The sequence below is a fragment of the Dipteris shenzhenensis genome, chromosome 22 (genome assembly GCF_047967505.1).
Source record: "Dipteris shenzhenensis isolate YYH24624 ecotype China chromosome 22, Dip_SZ_1.0, whole genome shotgun sequence".
Lineage (NCBI taxonomy): Eukaryota > Viridiplantae > Streptophyta > Polypodiopsida > Gleicheniales > Dipteridaceae > Dipteris > Dipteris shenzhenensis.
Genome location: NC_141617.1, coordinates 28,647,575 through 28,664,935, shown reverse-complemented (window position 1 = coordinate 28,664,935; position 17,361 = coordinate 28,647,575). Strand labels below are relative to the sequence as shown.

The window sequence follows — 17,361 nt, the reverse complement described above, 5'->3', positions numbered from 1 at the left end:
TGAAAATGCCACCTCAAATTTGTGGTGGATTCCAAGAAAAAAGGAAAGACACTGCACTCCCTGAGGAAGATATTCCTCCTGCCAGAGGCCGCATAGGATGTTGCTTGGTGTTCATAGATCTTTCTCCGAACTCAAATGAGAGGCTGCTGTGACATCTTTGATATCAAAGCACATCAATGTGATGAAACAGCTGAAGTGTTTTGCGTTCAAATTTACAGTGCAGGTAATGTCAGATAAGCAAGTTTTTTTATGTTCTATTGTTAAGCTTGCAGTGTAACCTTATAGATACTTGAAAACATGACATTTGGCATTTTCAGACGTGTGATACTCTCATATCTGCAGAGCTTATTTTATTGGGAAATCTGTCAACAACTAGGGTTCTACCCCCTGGTTGTCCTTTTAACACATTTCAGAAGATAGGCGTGCTTGTGCAAGTATCCCCAAGTGCTTCCAAATATCCTCAGGTACTCCCAAGTCCTTGCAAAAGAAGGCTAGTTGAAGCTGCCATGTAGGGTACATGAAAAAAGCTTTGTTTTTTTTTTTCATGCATAGCATGAAAATCGAAACACCCTAAGTGGTCAATAACCTGACTCATTAAGAAGAGCTAGTAAAACACTAAATTTGAGGCAAAAAATGCCAGTTCAAACCTATGATGGACTGTGTGAAAAAGGGAAAACCACTGCAATCCGTGAGGAAGATAGTTCACCTGATAGAGGCCGGCTGAGAAGACTCCCGGGGACTGTCCAACGAATCAAAGTGAGAAGAGTTTTAAAAAGATGGTCCTTGGCTGGAGTCATTGAAAGAAATTCACACGAGAAGATAACAAGGCTGAGGAGATGATGCGTAAAATACTTATAGGGTTAGAAGACTCCCGGGGACTGTCCAACGAGTCAATGTGAGAAGAGTAAAAGAAAACAGTCCTTGACTGGAGTCATTGAAAGAAATTCACACGACAAGATGATGATGCGTAAAATACTTACAGGGTTAGGTTCTTGTTTTATTTCATCAGTGATGTTGCTTGGTGTTCATAGATCTTTCTCAGAACTCAAATGAGAGACTGCTGTGACTTCTTTGATATCAACGCACATCAATGTGATGAAACAGCTGAAGTGTTTTGCGTTCAAATTTACAGTGAAGGTAATGTCAGATAAGCAAGTTTTTTTACGTTCTATTGTTAAGCTTGCAGTGTAACCTTATAGATACTTGAAAACATGACATTTGGTATTTTCAGACATGTGATACTCTCATATCTGCAGAGCTTATTTTATTGGGATTTCTGTCAACAACTAGGGTTCTACCCCCTGCTCTTCCTTTGAACACGTTTCAGAAGATAGGCGTGCTTCTGCAAGTATCCCCAAGTGCCTCCAAATATTCTCAGGTACTCCCAAGTCCTTGCAAAAGAAGGCTAGTTGAAGCTGCCATGTAGGGGACATGAAAAAAGCTTTGTTTTTTTTTTTCAATGAAAAACTTCTCTTGAGTATGAAAAAAGCAATACTCTGGCAGAAGTACCTCATTCATAGCATGAAAATTAAAACACCCTAAGTGGTGAATAACCTGACTCATTAAGAAGAGCTAGTAAAACACTAAATTTGAGGCTAAAAATACCAGTTCAAACCTATGATGGCTTGTGTGTAAAAAGGAAAACCACTGCAATCCGTGAGGAAGATAGTCCACCTGATAGAGGCTGCCTGAGAAGACTCCCGGGGACTGTCCAACCAATCAAAGTGAGAAGAGTTTTAAAAAGACGGTCCTTGGCTGGAGTCATTGAAAGAAATTCACACGAGAAGATAACAAGGCTGAGGAGATGATGCGTAAAATACGTACAGGGTTAGAAGACTCCCGGGGATTGTACAACGAATCAAAGTGAGAAGAGTTCTAAAAAAACGGTCCTTGGCTGGAGTCATTAAAAGAAATTCACACGAGAAGATAACAAGGCTGAGGAGATGATGCGTAAAATACTTACAGGGTTAGGTTCTTGTTTTATTTCATCAGTGATGTTGCTTGGTGTTCATAGATCTTTCTCAGAACTCAAATGAGAGGCTGCTGTGACATGTCTGATAGCAAAGCACATCAATGTGATGAAACAGTTGAACTGTTTTGCGTTCAAATTACAGTGAAGGTAATGTCAGATAAGCAAGTTTTTTTACGTTCTATTGTTAAGCTTGCAGTGTAACCTTATAGATATTTGAAAACATGACATTTGGCATTTTTCAGACGTGTGATACTCTCATATCTGCAGAGCTTATTTTATTGGGAAATCTGTCAACAACTAGGGTTCTACCCCCTGCTCGTCCTTTGAACACGTTTCAGAGGATAGGCGTGCTTCTGCAAGTATCCCCAAGTGCCTCCAAATATTCTCAGGTACTTCCAAGTCCTTGCAAAAGAAGGCTAGTTGAAGCTGCCATGTAGGGTACATGAAAAAAGCTTTGTTTTTTATTTTCAATGAAAAACTTTTATTGAATATGCAAAAAGCAATACTCTGGCAGAAGTACCTCATGCATAGCATGAAAATTAAAACACCCTAAGTGGTCAATAACCTGACTCATTAAGAAGAGCTAGTAAAACACTTGATTTGAGGCTAAAAATGCCAGTTCAAACCTATGATGGACTGTGTGTAAAAAGGAAAACCACTGCAATCCGTGAGGAAGATAGTCCACCTGATAGAGGCCGCCTGAGAAGACTCCCGGGGACTTTCCAACCAATCAAAGTGAGAAGAGTTTTAAAAAGACGGTCCTTGGCTGGAGTCATTGAAAGAAATTCACACGAGAAGATAACAAGGCTGAGGAGATGATGCGTAAAATACTTACAGGGTTAGAAGACTCCCGGGGACTGTCCAACGAATCAAAGTGAGAAGAGTTCTAAAAAAACGGTCCTTGGCTGGAGTCATTGAAAGAAATTCACATGAGAAGATAACAAGGCTGAGGATATGATGCGTAAAATACTTACAGGGTTAGGTTCTTGTTTTATTTCATCAGTGATGTTGCTTGGTGTTCATAGATCTTTCTCAGAACTCAAATGAGAGGCTGCTGTGACATCTTTGATATCAAAGCACATCAATGTGATGAAACAGCTGAAGTGTTTTGTGTTCAAATTTACAGTGAAGGTAATGTCAGATAAGCAAGTTTTTAAACGTTCTATTGTTAAGCTTGCAGTGTAACCTCATAGATACTTGAAAACATGATATTTGGCATTTTCAGACGCGTGGTACCCTCATATCTGCAGAGCTTATTTTATTGGGAAATCTGTCAACAACTAGGGTTCTACCCCCTGCTCGTCCTTTGAACACGTTTCAGAAGATAGGCGTGCTTCTGCAAGTATCCCCAAGTGCTTCCGAATATCCTCAGGTACTCCCAAGTCCTTGCAAAAGAAGGTTAGTTGAAGCTGCCATGTAGGGTACATGAAAAAAGCTTTGTTTTTTTTTTTCAATTAAAAACTTCTACTGAGTATGAAAAAAGCAGTACTCTGGCAGAAGTACCTCATGCATAGCATGAAAATCAAAACACCCTAAGTGGTGAATAAACTGACTCATTAAGAAGAGCTAGTAAAACACTAAATTTGAGGCTAAAAATGCCAGTTCAAACCTATGATGGACTGTGAAAAAAGGAAAACCACTGCAATCCGTGAGGAAGATAGTCCACCTGATAGAGGCCGCCTGAAAAGACTCCGTGGGACTGTCTAACGAATCGAAGTGAGAAGAGTTTTAAAAAGACGGTCCTCGGCTGGAGTCATTGAAAGAAATTCACACGAGAAGATAACAAGGCTGAGGAGATGATGCATAAAATACTTACAGGGTTAGAAGACTCCCGGGGATTGTCCAACGAATCAATGTGAGAAGAGTTATAAAAAAACGGTCCTTGGCTGGAGTCATTGAAAGAAATTCACATGAGAAGATAACAAGGCTGAGGAGATGATGCGTAAAATACTTACAGGGTTAGGTTCTTGTTTTATTTCATCAGTGATGTTGCTTGGTGTTCATAGATCTTTCTCAGAAATCAAATGAGAGGCTGCTGTGACATCTTTGATATCAAAGCACATCAATGTGATGAAGCAGCTGAAGTGTTTTGCGTTCAAATTTACAGTGAAGGTAACGTCAGATAAGCAAGTTTTTTTACGTTCTATTGTTAAGCTTGCAGTGTAACCTCATAGATACTTGAAAACATGACATTTGGCATTTTCAGACGTGTGATGCTGTCATATTTGCAGAGCTTATTTTATTGGGAAATCTGTCAACAACTAGGGTTCTACTCCCTGAACACGTTTCAGAAGATAGGCGTGCTTCTGCAAGTATCCCCAAGTGCTTCCAAATATTCTCAGGTACTCCCAAGTCCTTGCAAAAGAAGGTTAGTTGAAGCTGCCATGTAGGGTACATGAAAAAAGCTTTGTTCAATGAAAAACTTCTACTGAGTATGAAAAAAGCAGTACTCTGGCAGAAGTACTCATGCATAGCATGAAAATCAAAACACCCTAAGTGGTCAATAACCTGATTCATTAAGAAGAGCTAGTAAAACACTAAATTTGAGGCTAAAAATGCCAGTTCAAACCTGTGATGGACTGTGTGAAAAAAGGAAAACCACTGCAATCCGTGAGGAAGCTAGTCCACCTGATAGAGGCCGCTTGAGAAGACTCCTTGGGACTGTCGAACGAATCGAAGTGAGAAGAGTTTTAAAAAGACGGTCCTTGGCTGGAGTCATTGAAAGAAATTCACACGAGAAGATAACAAGGCTGAGGAGATGATGCGTAAAATACTTACAGGGTTAGAAGACTCCCGGGGACTGTCCAACGAACCAAAGTGAGAAGAGTTTTAAAAAAACGGTCCTTGGCTGGAGTCATTGAAAGAAATTCACACGAGAAGATAACAAGGCTGAGGAGATGATGCGTAAAATACTTACAGTGTTAGGTTCTTGTTTTATTTCATCAGTGATGGATGGTGATGATGTAGATATTGCCTTATATTTCTGTGCTATTTGTAAAGGTCCTTGATCCTGCTTTCATGTCAATTGTTTTTATTATGTATGGTGCTGTGTTTTATGCATTACAGGGTTAGATTCTTTTTTAATTTATGTAATCAGTGATGTATGGTGATCATCCATATAGTGCTTTATATTTCTGTGTGGTTTTATAGGTCCTTGATCTTGCTTTCATTGCACATTTGTTTTTAAAATGTATTTGGCTATAGTCCCTCTATCTGCCTTTTTTTTTTTTTTTCCCGAAAAAACAGTGCTGATTATATTACTTCGAGAAACAAGATACAAGGGGTCAGTTTTGCAGCTGACAGGGCTGCGTTCACAAATCGGACGCAGCCCTAAGAGGAAACAAAAGGCTCTCTCTCACGGTGGGATCAGGTGGGTGTGAATAAACAGCCAGAGAGGCGGTGAGTAGCGCCACTGAAGGCCCTGAGATGTATGCTCGAAGAAGAGGCCCTGCGTATCCCAATCTCGGAGAAAACGTCTCCGCTTCTCCTGGCCAGCCCGGGAGTCCCCCTGGATCTGGTCCCACTGGCCTCTGAGCGTGTGGATAATCTCGCACCAGATGTCGGCCATGACCTGGGCAGACGAAAGAGAGGTACCTCCGAGGATCTGCGCGCAGCGCGAGGTCCAAATGTGCCATCCGACGATGCTGCTAATAATCTCCCAGACTGGCTGCCTCACCTGAGATCCTGTGTCCACCTCTGCCAAATGCTGCGGGATGCCCTCAAGCGGCCCCCAAGTCCCCTGTGTGATAAGGAACATAGGGTCCTGCGGGCCTGCCACGAACAACTGGTGATAGCCAGGTGTGGTGCTGCACCAGCAGAACGCGCCCCAAGTGATCAAACCTAACTCCGGTGCTGCACGAGTAAGGATCCCGAAGGCTCTCCTCCACACGTCCTGGGCGCGAGTGCAGCTCCAAAGGCAGTGCTTTGGTGACTCCTTGTCCTCATGACAAAACTGACAGAGTCCTTCCTGACCAATCTGCCGCAACCAGCTCCCCACTGGAAGACCCTTGTGGGCGAGTAGTCAAAGGAAGTAGGAAATCTTCCGCGGCCGCCAGCTCTCCCACAAGGCCTTCCAGAAGGCCTGCAGAAATAGCCTGGAAATACCCTGAGCATACCAACTGGGCCGCTGGGTGGGCGGTTTGCTCTGCATCCTCCCGAGAATGCTCCTGCCCAGTTTCGTGCTGTAAGCGAAGAAAGGGGTCGGCCCCTGGTCTGCCACAACCTCTGGCCATCTCCACTCTCCTGGGTCCCAGTCAAGCTCTGAAAGGGCCCGCCCCTCCCAAAGCCAGAGGCGCCATAACTGCAGCTGATCCTGCTCTACACTAGGATCGATCCGCCAAACCTTCCCCACAAGGCCTACGACATGAACCCTCTGCCACGAGAGAAGGGGATCGATGAGCGCACCCTCTCTCCTGAGTCGGCCGTCCCCCAAAACGGCGAAGAAGGAAATAGAGGTGTCGTCCAGCCGACCTGCAACAACCAGTGGGATGCCGCGGGGGGTGAACTGTCCAAGCCCTCTATTTGCCTTTATCCATGTATCTTCTCCCTTTTATCTGTGTCTCCTTGGTGTCTTTTGCCTTTGCTCTATGTACCGGTATCCCTGGTGATGTCATTAGTTTCTTTCAAAAAATTTGTCTTCTAATGCTTCTAAGCTGTGTTGACATTGTAGCACCAAGCCATTTTGAAAAACTGTATTAGAACCATTATGAAGCTGATGACAATGTACCATCATTGGATCTGTTCACCGAATGCTTCTGTAATCTCATGATCGAGTTGATAGGTGAATATGTTTCTGTTGTGCTATAACTGTGCTATCGAATCTGTAAAGCATTATGCGCAAGAAAGAATAACAAAGTACAATCATTGCCTTTCAGGAATCATCTGCTTGGGATGAATATCTTAGTCTTTTTTTAAATTTTCTTATAGATGAATATTTTCTAATATTCTCTGTAGTTGGTGATCTTGTCCATGAGCATCCAAAAATTGAGCAGCTCACATAGCCAAATGGCACTCATTGTCATTGTCAGGATGTAAGTATCCACTGATGGAATCATTCAACGTGGGATTGTAGGGAATATGAGTGGTAACAATACAGCACTGCTCTTGCAGGGTCTGAAAAGGAGGCCGGCTGAGCAGGCTCTTGGATTCTTAGGGGTTTTCATGGGATACCATAGTTATTATCCCATCGATATTGTTTGGAAGTAAATGAAGGCCAATGACCATGAAAGTATTAGCCTTCTCCTTTCTTTCTCTCTTATGTTCTTTTAAATTCTAACACCTAAGGAAACCAGCAGTGACAAGGTCTTTGCTGTTAGAAAAGAGAGAGTGTGAGAGCAAGAGAGCTGAACGTAGTGCTTGCAATAGAAGAAGTGAGTAATACAAGAAGTGGGATAGGTTTTGTCTAAGTGACAACCTTATCCTTCACTAACCGTAGTCAGTGAACTAACTGTGGTTAGGGGGAAAAACCTCTAAATAAGGGAAAAGTGCCCCTAACCTACTTATTACATTACATTGGTCACTGCTGAATTATAATAATAATTCTAACACTCCCTGTAGTGCCAATGTCATGTACAAGGAAATGATCAATCACCAAAAGGAGATAAGTTCAAGGCACTGCGAAATGCCTCAAACTTTTCACGTGGAAGTGCTTTGGTGAAGATGTCTATAACATTGTCATGTGTTGACACATAGATCATACTGATCTCTCCTGCATGCAACTTCTCTCTGACATAGTGATAGTGAACCTCAATGTGCTTCGTGCGAGCATGAAACACAGGATTCTTTGCCACTGCTATAGCACTCTGACTATCAGTGAGAATCGGAGAAGGACCCTCCAATGAAAGATGAAGATCAGCAAACAAACGACGCAGCCAAACACATTCAACTGTCGCTGTGAAAGCTGCCCTGTACTCAGCTTCACATGAGGAGGTAGCCACTGTAGACTGTTTCTTGCTCAACCAAGAAATGCAAGCATGTTCTAGAAAGAAACAATTCCCACTAGTTGACTGCCTAGTATCATAGTCTCCAGCCCAATCTGAGTCACTGTGAGCATGCATCTGCAAGTCATCCCCCCTGGGAAACATTAAGCCAAAAGACTTTGTACCTTGCAAGTAACGGAAGATGCGTTTTACAGCCTGCCAATGCATAATCTTTGGGCTGTGCATATACCTGCTCACCTGAGAAACTGAAAACTGAATATCAGGTTGTGTATTGTAGAGATAAATGAGGCATCCAACAGCCTGACTATAGAGTGTGACATCAATTGATTCACCCGCATCATGCATTGTAAGCTTCAGCCCCGGCTCCATGGGAGTGGACATAGGCTTGCAATCATGCATGTTGAATCTGTCCAAGAGCTTTTGAACATACTTGGATTGAGACATGACAATGCCACGTTTCTCTTGAATAAACTGGATCCCCAAAAAGAAATGTAACAAGCCCAAGTCTGACATATCAAATGTAGCTTTCAATTGGGCCTTGAAATCTGCAATTACTTCCTCATTTGATCCGGTGAGCAGCATGTCATCTACATAAAGAATGATGACCAGAATATCCCCCCCATCCCTTCTTGATGTAGAGGGTGCTCTCAGTTGGACTATTGTGCAGCCCCTTGCTGGTCAGAAAGGCATCAATTTTGGCATACCATGCACGTGGGGCTTGTTTCAGCCCATACAAAGCTTTATTCAGCTTGCATACCTGAAGTGCATTTCTTGAAATATCAACGCCCGGAGGTTGTTTGACATAAACCTCTTCCAACAAGTCTCCATTAAGGAAAGCTGTTTTAATGTCCAACTGATGAACATTCCATTCAAAATTTGCAGCCATGGCTATAACTGACCTGATGGTGGTCATTCTGGATGTAGGAGCAAAAGTCTCCTCATAATCTATGCCTTTTTTCTGAGCATATCCTTTTGCAACCAGCCTTGCCTTGTACCGATCAATGGACCCATCTGTTTCTTTTGACTTTGAAAACCCACCGTGTACCTATGGCATTTTTACCTGGTGGCAAATCCACAACATCCGAAGTCTGATTTTTATGAATGGACTGCAACTCATCGTGCATGGCATTCATCCAATGCACATTATCTTTTGCTTCTTCAAATGTCTCAGGCTCCTCCTCATCAAGAAGAGTACCTGCATAAGTTGATTCAACTGAATGAGCTCCCTCCATGTGCCTTATTGCACTATGAGTTCTGCCAGGCAATGGAGCTTCAAGCCTACTCTCCTTGAGAGTTTGAAGCAACCAATGCGGGACTGTTTTGGCTCCGTGTATCTCTTGAATTTCTTGCCTGACAACTTCATCCACACCCTGAGGTTGTACCAATTCAGCTGGGGGCTGAATCTGTACTTGTGGAGCTGGCGAAGGTTGCTGTAAATTCTGATTTTCAGCGGGGGAACCAAATGTTATAGGAAGCATCCCCTCAAACACATCATGTGAAGAGGCCGGAATCTGAAATTCAGCATTTGTATGTGCAGAATTTTCAGAGAATATGACATCTCTACTGACAAAAATCTTGTGTGTAGCAGGATTGTAGAGACGATAGCCTTTGCTTTGTGAACTATAGCCCACAAAAATGCATTTTAGTGCCTTATCTGACAACTTGTGTCTGAACTCCACAGGCACGTGGGTATATGCAACACAACCAAAAACTCTGAAGTGGTCCACTGAAGGCTTTCTCCCATGCCATGCCTCATAGGGAGTGATTGTCTTCAAAGCCTTTGTAGGAGCCCGATTTAAAATATAGTTTGCACACATGAGGCCTTCCAGCCAAAACCTGTGAGGCAATTTCTTACTGCACCTTGAGTCCTGTCTCATTTTTAACCATAGCCACAAAGTGTTTGAAATGCATAAACACTTCTGATTTTGCCTTGAGACCATAGACCTAAGTATAGTTGGTAAAGTCATCTATGAATGTAACAAAATAGAGATAACCCCCAAAAGCATGTGTCCTCATGGGACCGTAGACATCACTGTGAATAAGCTGCAATTTTCTTGTAGCTTTCACTGCACCATGCTTCTTGAAGGGAAGCCTATGCATTTTGCCAAGAATGCAACCTTCACATGCATGAGGAGGAGGCGACTCCTAAGGAGGTAATGCATCAATCATATCATGCCTCTGAAGTATCATTAAGCTGCCATAGCTCATGTGCCCATACTTGGCATGCCATAACTCCGTATTGTGCATCGCAGCAGTGGGAGTGCTAACTGATAATGCAAGATGGGATCTTTTTTCATATAAATCAAGCTGAAAAAGACCCCAATACAAAGTGCCAGACAACCTCAAAGCATATTCATTTTCTTTGTCTCTGACTGCACACTTGTCATCATAAAAAACAACTTGAAATCCTCCTCTATTGAGTGAGGACACTGAAAGCAAATTCTTCTTTATACCTGGCACATAGAGTACATCTGAAATTCTGAAATCCGTGCCATCAGTGGATGTTAGAATAATATTTCCCATTCCACACACTGAATAAGAAGAATTATTTGCACAAGTGACTTTCTTCTTGGTGGGTGAAGAATGCAGAGTTACAAACAGATTTTCTTGGAAGTGATGTGCTTTGAAGCACCACTATCAAAATACCAAGTATGTAGTGTCTCATCAACACTGAAAGAGCATTCATTCTTTGAGGGATCGTAACTGCAAGTTAAAAAAGCATATGGGTCATCATCATTAGTGGCTGTAGTATCTGAGTTACCCACTAAAGAATCTAAAGTGCAAGTCAAAAAGGCATAGTGCTCTTCAACCAAGTTGGCTGCAACATCTCCTCCATCATGGCAATGTGGACTTTATGCATCTGATACAGCCATACCGGAATCCCTTTTCTTTTCTTTGGCTATGCGCTTCTTGCACTCTCCAATATAATGACTTGTCTTCTTGCAATAATGACAGATGCCCTTCTTTTTCTGCTTGTTTGTATCACCGTGTGCCTTATAAGCAGGCTGTCCAGAATCAGCTTTATGCTGATGTGTGGGCTGATTAGCATGTGGCTTATGCTGCCCTTTAACCTTGGGCTTGAACTTGGAGAGCATAGCATGCTCACCAGCCCGGGTTGCCATATTTTTGCGTGTTTGTTCCTCCTGCAACAGAAGTCATACCAACTCATGAAAGGAGAGAGGATTTATGCCCCCCTTCAATGACAAATGAGGCGAGGTGTGGAAACCGAGATAGGACTCAGGAAGAGAGTTCAGAGTGGTGGAGATCATCTCTGAATTCGGAATGACTTCCTCAATGTTAAGCAATTGTTCCCTGAGATCCTGAAGCTTTGTGAGGTGAGAATTCATGGAATCTCCCTCCTCCATATGTGTATGGGAAAGTTCTCTCTTCAGAAAGGAAACCCTGGCATCGTTCCTTGCTGCAAACATACTCTCAAGTATGACCCAAGCTGCCATAGATGTCTTGCATGACCGAATATGAGCTATGATGAACCTCTTGACAGAAAGAGAAATTACTGAAAGAGCTTGTGCATCTCTAGAGTCCCATCTTTTCTGCTCTACTGCGGGAGCTCCTGGAGCGGCTGCTCCAATCACCTGTGCTGTATTTGTATCTCTACCCCTGCCTCCAGCTTATTTGTATCTCTATCCCTGCCTCCAGCTGAGGAGTGACAGGTATAGGCGTTGTATCTGGTCTTTCTTCATCTCCATTGACATAATCCCAAAGATTTCTGCCAACTAAGATATTGCGAACCATGAAACTCCACAAGGAGTAGTTGGTGCCATCCAACTTATCCTCCTGTGTGAGACCCCCGAACACCTCATTTGAGTTGTTCTGTGCCATTTTTGCCAGATAAACTCAAAAATACAGCTAACTGAACAAGTAAAATCCCTTCTTGGGATGTAAGATGCACAAATAAAATCTGCCAAAGAAAATCTGCCCTCAGTGACAAATAGTCACAGCCTATCAAAGGCTCAAAATGCACCACAATGCTCTCCTCAATGCCCAAATGCAAAAGGTGGCAGAAGTCTGCAATTTGACTCGTACTGAGTCCAAAACTGTTTGCAGACTTCCAAAATGCCTTTTACCTGCAAAATTGCAACCCAAATGCAAAAGCCCAAATTTCTTGTGGGAAATTGCATACAAAAGAGAGCAAATGATCTAAAAGCCCCAAATGTTGCACAAATTGCACTCAGCCTGCAAAAGCCCTAAATTTCACTGCAAAATTGTAGTGTGATTGCAAAAGCCCCAAATTTTGGACAACCTGCAATGTCTGCCCACAAATGCAGAATGCCCCAAATTCTCTGCAAGATCTAAGTCAAACAATGGCTATGCAGTAATGCTTGCCAGAAAACAACTGCTCAAGTACCTGCAAGAATATAACCTGCACAAAAGTGCGGATGCCAACCAAAAGTACAAGGGCCTGCAAAATGTACGAAAATCCGTACGTGTACGGATTTGCAGAAACCTGTACGGAGTACAGACAACCAGCGCAGTCAGGTACGGAATGGTGACACGCAGTACAGAATGCCTGTGTACGGACGCCTGTATACGGATGTATGGCACGGTGTACGACAAACAGTACAGTGCTATACGTAAGGTGTACAGAAGCAGTACGGCGTTCCACACGTGCAAGTACGGTCGTTGTACGACAAATGTATAGAAATAGTACAACGATGTACGGCGATTGTACGGCAGATGTACGGACTACGGGAGCTCCGTGAGCTTGTACAGCTGTACATACCTGACAGCGTTGCAAGTACGTACGCCACAAGGTGTACGGCACCTCGAGAACTGAAGCGTGGGCTGCTGTACGGAATCAGTCCGTACGACTCGTACGGACGGGAAAGTACGGACGGGAGCTTGCAGGAGTGGGGATCAGGGAGTGGGGAGCAGGGAGCTTGCGGGCTAGAAAGCAAAGAGTAGGATCTCGCTCTGATACCAAATGTTAGAAAAGAGAGTGTCAGAGCAAGAGAGCTGAACGTAGTGCTTGCAATAGAAGAAGTGAGTAATACAAGAAGTGGGATAGGTTTTGTCTCAGTGACAAAACCTTATCCTTCACTAACCGTAGTTAGTGAACTAACTGTGGTTAGGGGGAAAAACCTCTAAATAAGGTAAAAGTGCCCCTAACCTACTTATTACATTACATTGGTCACTGCTGAATTATAATAATAATTCTAACATCTGCTTGCTTCAAACTTGAAGTGATTTTTGACTCCTAAGTGATTCTGGTTTTATTTATGCTTGTAATAATGCTTCACATTTTAAAGTTGAAGGTTTGACTTGGGAATTTCTCAACCAGAACCAGAATGCACAATTCGTATGCTGCTTGATGATGCCAAAGTTGGACCTGATAATTCAAGGTGCCACAAATTTTGTGAGGGTTTATGTGCTTGTTCCCAAAAAGTTCTTCCTAGTCCCTTCCAATGAATTGCAAAAAGCAGACGTCTGAGAGGGTAAAAAACAAAACTTGCTAAGGTTATGCACCATCTTTTTTCTTTATGGAACCTTATTCTATGAGAATGGGAGGATTAGAAGTCGCTTGAGTGGATTAAACTGACTTCCTATCCTTCGGGGTTTTCCCCTTCAGGAGTTCATAGAGGGTAATCAGGCAGCTACTTTTTCCTTCGATGAAGAGGCAGCAAGGTACTCAGGAAGTGCCTTGATGACAAGCCCAAGATACCTGCCATCGTGAAACTTGTCATGTACATCGATATTAAATTAAGCACCCAGCCAGGCAAGCTGGAAGCTGTGATCTTGTGTGGCACCAGCATCTGCTCTTTTTTACACCGTAGGTATTTCCAAGTCAAATTTGGCCACAGCATTGTCCTTTCCAGACTTTTAGCTAAGCAGTACAGCTTTTGAAAGGCTGAAACCGATTTCCAAGATTCTGTACAGCACACGAGGAAGTTGTTGAAAAATGAGCTTGTGCTCAAACTTCGAATTCTGTTAAGCAAGCATGAACAATAATGTAATCAGAACAGCCTGTAAATTTTGAGGAGTTGTAATTAAAATACTTTTTATTGAGCTAAATGATTTAAGTAGGCAGGTGGTCTTTACTATACATATTCCAAAACCTGCAATGTGCTTTTTCAGGAATCAGAAAATGAATATTTTACAATTGTCAACTTGAGGAGTCTTTACTAGCTGCAGTTGAACAAAGTAGTTTTGAGTGGAAGCTTATTTTTTGGACCTACTGGGTGTCTACGTAACCGTGCTGATAAGGTATGCCTCATAGATTCTCTTCAAGTGTTAAGATTTACTTGTGAGTCTCTAATGCTCGAATGTATCTTTGAAGATGATTGTTGAAATCGGCAGACGAACTACATATCTGGTTTAATGCTGTCTTCCTTTTGTTTTTAATAAAAGTTTCTGTTTACCTCTTTTTTCTTCTCTTTCATTTTCTCTTTTATTTTGTGTGTAGATTTTTGGTCTTTAGAACAACAAAAAATCTAAATTTGTACGATTGGACTTATTCTAGTCTTACAAAGGTATATACATATCTGGTTTAATGCTATGTTCTCAAAGTATCTCCTGTCGTATTTGGCTGTGTTAACATGTTGAATGCCGATTGTAGTTTAAAGAAGCTTTCTGATGTCTCTTTGCAACATGTTCTTACATGTTGCCTGGTGTTTTGTAGATCTTCATAAGAACTGAGATGAGAGACTGGTGTGACATCTTTGATATCAAAGCACATCAATGTGAAAAACAGCTCAAGTGGTTTGCCTTCAAATTGACAGTAAAGGTAATGTGAAGCCTTTTCTGCACGAGGAGTTTTTTAATGTCCTATGGTTTGGTTTACGTTGTAACCTTATAGATACTTGAAAAGATGACATTTGGCATTTTCAGATATGCGTGATAGTCTGATACATGTTAAGCTATTTTTAGTGAGGCGAAGCTGTTAACAACTACAGTTCTACCTCCTGCTCGGACTCTGAACACTCTTTGGAGATAGGCTTGCTTCTGCAGGTACCCCCAAGTGCGTCAAAATATTTTTCAGGTACTCCCAAGTCCTTCCAAAATATTTTTTTTGAAAAAAGGAAATATTTCTATTATGTATGCCTTCTGATTCCTTGCTTTTCTCCCCTGCATTTCCTTGCTTTTCTCCCCTGCACGAACCATAGACAAACAAAAGAGAGAGAGGCAACTGCTCATTGGAAACTACTTAGGAAGTTCCTTATTGACACTGCCAAGATTCTTGCTGTTGTGAAACTTGTCATGTACATGGATCCCAAGAAAGGGCAATCTCTGATGTCTGTCAGCATCATCTTCTCTTTTTTGCATTGAAGGTCTTAGCTTTGTCCATTCCAGACTTTAGCCAAGTGCTACAGCTTTTGGATGATTCAAGCTATTTTGCACACTATATGAAGTTGACGGACGATGATTTTGTCCTCAAGCTTTGAATGGCCATAAAGCAAGCATTGGATATAAATATGTGAGTGTTTGCAATGGGAAACTTTTAATCGAACCAATTATTAAAGCAAGCAACTCTGGCTTTCAATTTGACAATTTCTTGCAAACCTTCAGGTGTTTAGAGTTTTATGTATTCTGTCTTTCAGGAATTAAGAGAGGATATTCTATTTGTCAACCTCATGAGGATTTACTGGCTGCATTCAGACAAAGCAGTTTTGAGTGACAACTTGTCTGCAGATCTGCTGGGTTTGCCAGAGAATTTGAATGACCTTGATAATGAGCTATGCCCTCATACAGGTGCCAAGATTAATTTGTGCGTCTTATTGCTCTAGTATATCTTTAATTTAAGGGAAAGGATTGCTAAATATCTGATTTTTGGCTCTGTGAAAAAGTTTAGTGCTTATTGCAGATGAAGCGAGCTTTCTCTAAGCAATATGTTGTGTGGTGTTTGAAGTTAATAGATCCCTCAGAAGTCAGGTGAGGCTCGCATGTCCTCTTTGATATTAAGACACACGAAAGTTCCACTGAAGGCAATGCCATAGCCTTTTATGCAGCACGGTGAGTTTTTTTACGTTCTACGTTAAGTTTGTTGCAGTCTACTTTGTAACCTTATAAACATGACGTTTGACATTTTCAGATATGTGATACTCTCTCATGTGGACGTATTTTAGTGAAGCAAAGCTACCATAACTAAACTTCACTCTCACAGGGCTTCTGCGCCCCTATGCTGGCAATTTGAAAACTTCTTGGAAGACAGGATTAATTCTGCAGGTACTCGTAAGCCACCTGCTTCCAAACATCCCTCTGGGTCACACACACACACACACGCACTTTTTTTTGGTGAAATCCATTTCACGCACGCGTCCACGCGATGAATGGCATGCTGTGTATGGAGTATTCATCTCCTTAGTTCATTCACCTATGAGTGTTCTTGTGCCGCAGGTGGGCAATGGAGAACATTGTGAGCAACCTAGAGCGGATAACACAGGTGGGCAACGGAGAACACATTGTAAACATCGTGAGAACGCAGAACATTGTGAGCAACCTAGAGCGGTCGTCACATCAACTTCTTAGGATAGAGTGGGAAAATCTCTCATTGGATTTTGTACTGGAATCTGGAGCAGGTGTCGGCAACTGCTCTGGCTGCTGTGATCTCTCTGTGTTGGGCTTCACTGATTGATTCTCGGATATCTTTTCAGATTGATTCACTGATTGATTCTCGGATATCTGTTGGGCTTCACTGAATGATTCTCGGATATCTGTTGGGCTCAGATTTCCCAACAGAAGCTCAGGAAAAGGAGACAAAGCAAGGGGATATCTTTATGTCGTGGAATGGAATGATCTGCTGATGGCGCTCTAGGAACATTGGTTCGTCTTCTTAAGGAAACCATATTTCTCCAGGTTTTAAATACCAGATGCTTACTTCCAGAGGTGCTCTTGGGGATCACCCGAGTCTACTTGGAGGGCTGATGATCACCACCACATCATCCTTTCCGGGCTGGATGGAATTAAGAATGCTTCTCTAAACAAGAGAAATTAAGAATGCTTCTATCAACAAGAGGCACGAGGTGCCCCTCGCATTGCCCTAGATTGTTTTGGGTAAATGTCTTAGCGTGATCGAGTAAAATTCAATCTTAGCAAAGTCCGGTTTAGACCCGGAAGGTCCTCGTTGCTATAGCTTGCCCTAGTGCGGCAGTGCTAACAAATTTCTGATATAATTTGGGCATGCATTTTGTAACAAGGGTTGAATTTATCCAACAGCTTTACAATTTCGAATGGATTCACACCTTCATAGAAGGGTACACTCGGCTCTCCTTTCAATGCATGCAAACTTTCTAGCTGCCATTCATCTATTTAAAAGTTGCTTCTACACGCAATGGCTCATGAACATTGTTTCCTCTTGTTTGCTAATGATATTAGATTAACTATGATTGATTAAAGAAGTTGCTACTTTTTAACAAAGCCAAAGAATGGAAAGTTGGCTCATTTCTTGTCAACTAAGAATGATATTCACAACCTATGCTAGCTTTGAGCTACCTC

At 42.2% G+C, this 17,361-nt stretch overlaps 1 protein-coding gene across 24 annotated transcripts; it reads left to right on the top strand.

The window, feature by feature from the left end:
• The first annotated feature begins 77 nt into the window (after positions 1–77).
• LOC147887961 (uncharacterized) lies at positions 78–16,635 on the top strand. 24 transcript variants are annotated; one of them, XM_087393169.1, is made up of 14 exons: positions 78–223; positions 343–464; positions 1,032–1,137; positions 1,257–1,378; positions 2,215–2,361; positions 2,998–3,103; positions 3,223–3,344; positions 4,031–4,084; positions 4,204–4,314; positions 15,468–15,634; positions 15,783–15,879; positions 15,959–16,092; positions 16,264–16,309; positions 16,521–16,635. In XM_087393169.1, the coding sequence occupies exons 1-11, from the start codon at positions 136–138 to the stop codon at positions 15,820–15,822; spliced, it is 1,185 nt and encodes a 394-aa protein (XP_087249295.1). In that variant the 5' UTR covers positions 78–135; the 3' UTR covers positions 15,823–15,879; positions 15,959–16,092; positions 16,264–16,309; positions 16,521–16,635. The 24 variants fall into 24 exon arrangements, with proteins under 24 accessions (XP_087249295.1, XP_087249296.1, XP_087249294.1 ...); XM_087393170.1 differs by having other exon boundaries at positions 16,264–16,357; positions 16,521–16,612; XM_087393168.1 differs by having other exon boundaries at positions 16,446–16,544.
• The last annotated feature ends 726 nt before the right edge of the window (positions 16,636–17,361 follow it).

What these genes read in the sequence shown, in the direction of transcription:
- LOC147887961 (XM_087393169.1), top strand. Translation starts at nt 136, where the DNA reads ATGAGAGGCTGCTGTGACATCTTTGATATCAAAGCACATCAATGTGAT. An exon ending in GTGCCTCCAAATATTCTCAG is followed by an intron (nt 1,379 to 2,214) that starts GTACTCCCAAGT and finishes GGCATTTTTCAG; the next exon opens with ACGTGTGATACTCTCATATC. An exon ending in ACAGGTGCCAAGATTAATTT is followed by an intron (nt 15,635 to 15,782) that starts GTGCGTCTTATT and finishes TGAAGTTAATAG; the next exon opens with ATCCCTCAGAAGTCAGGTGA.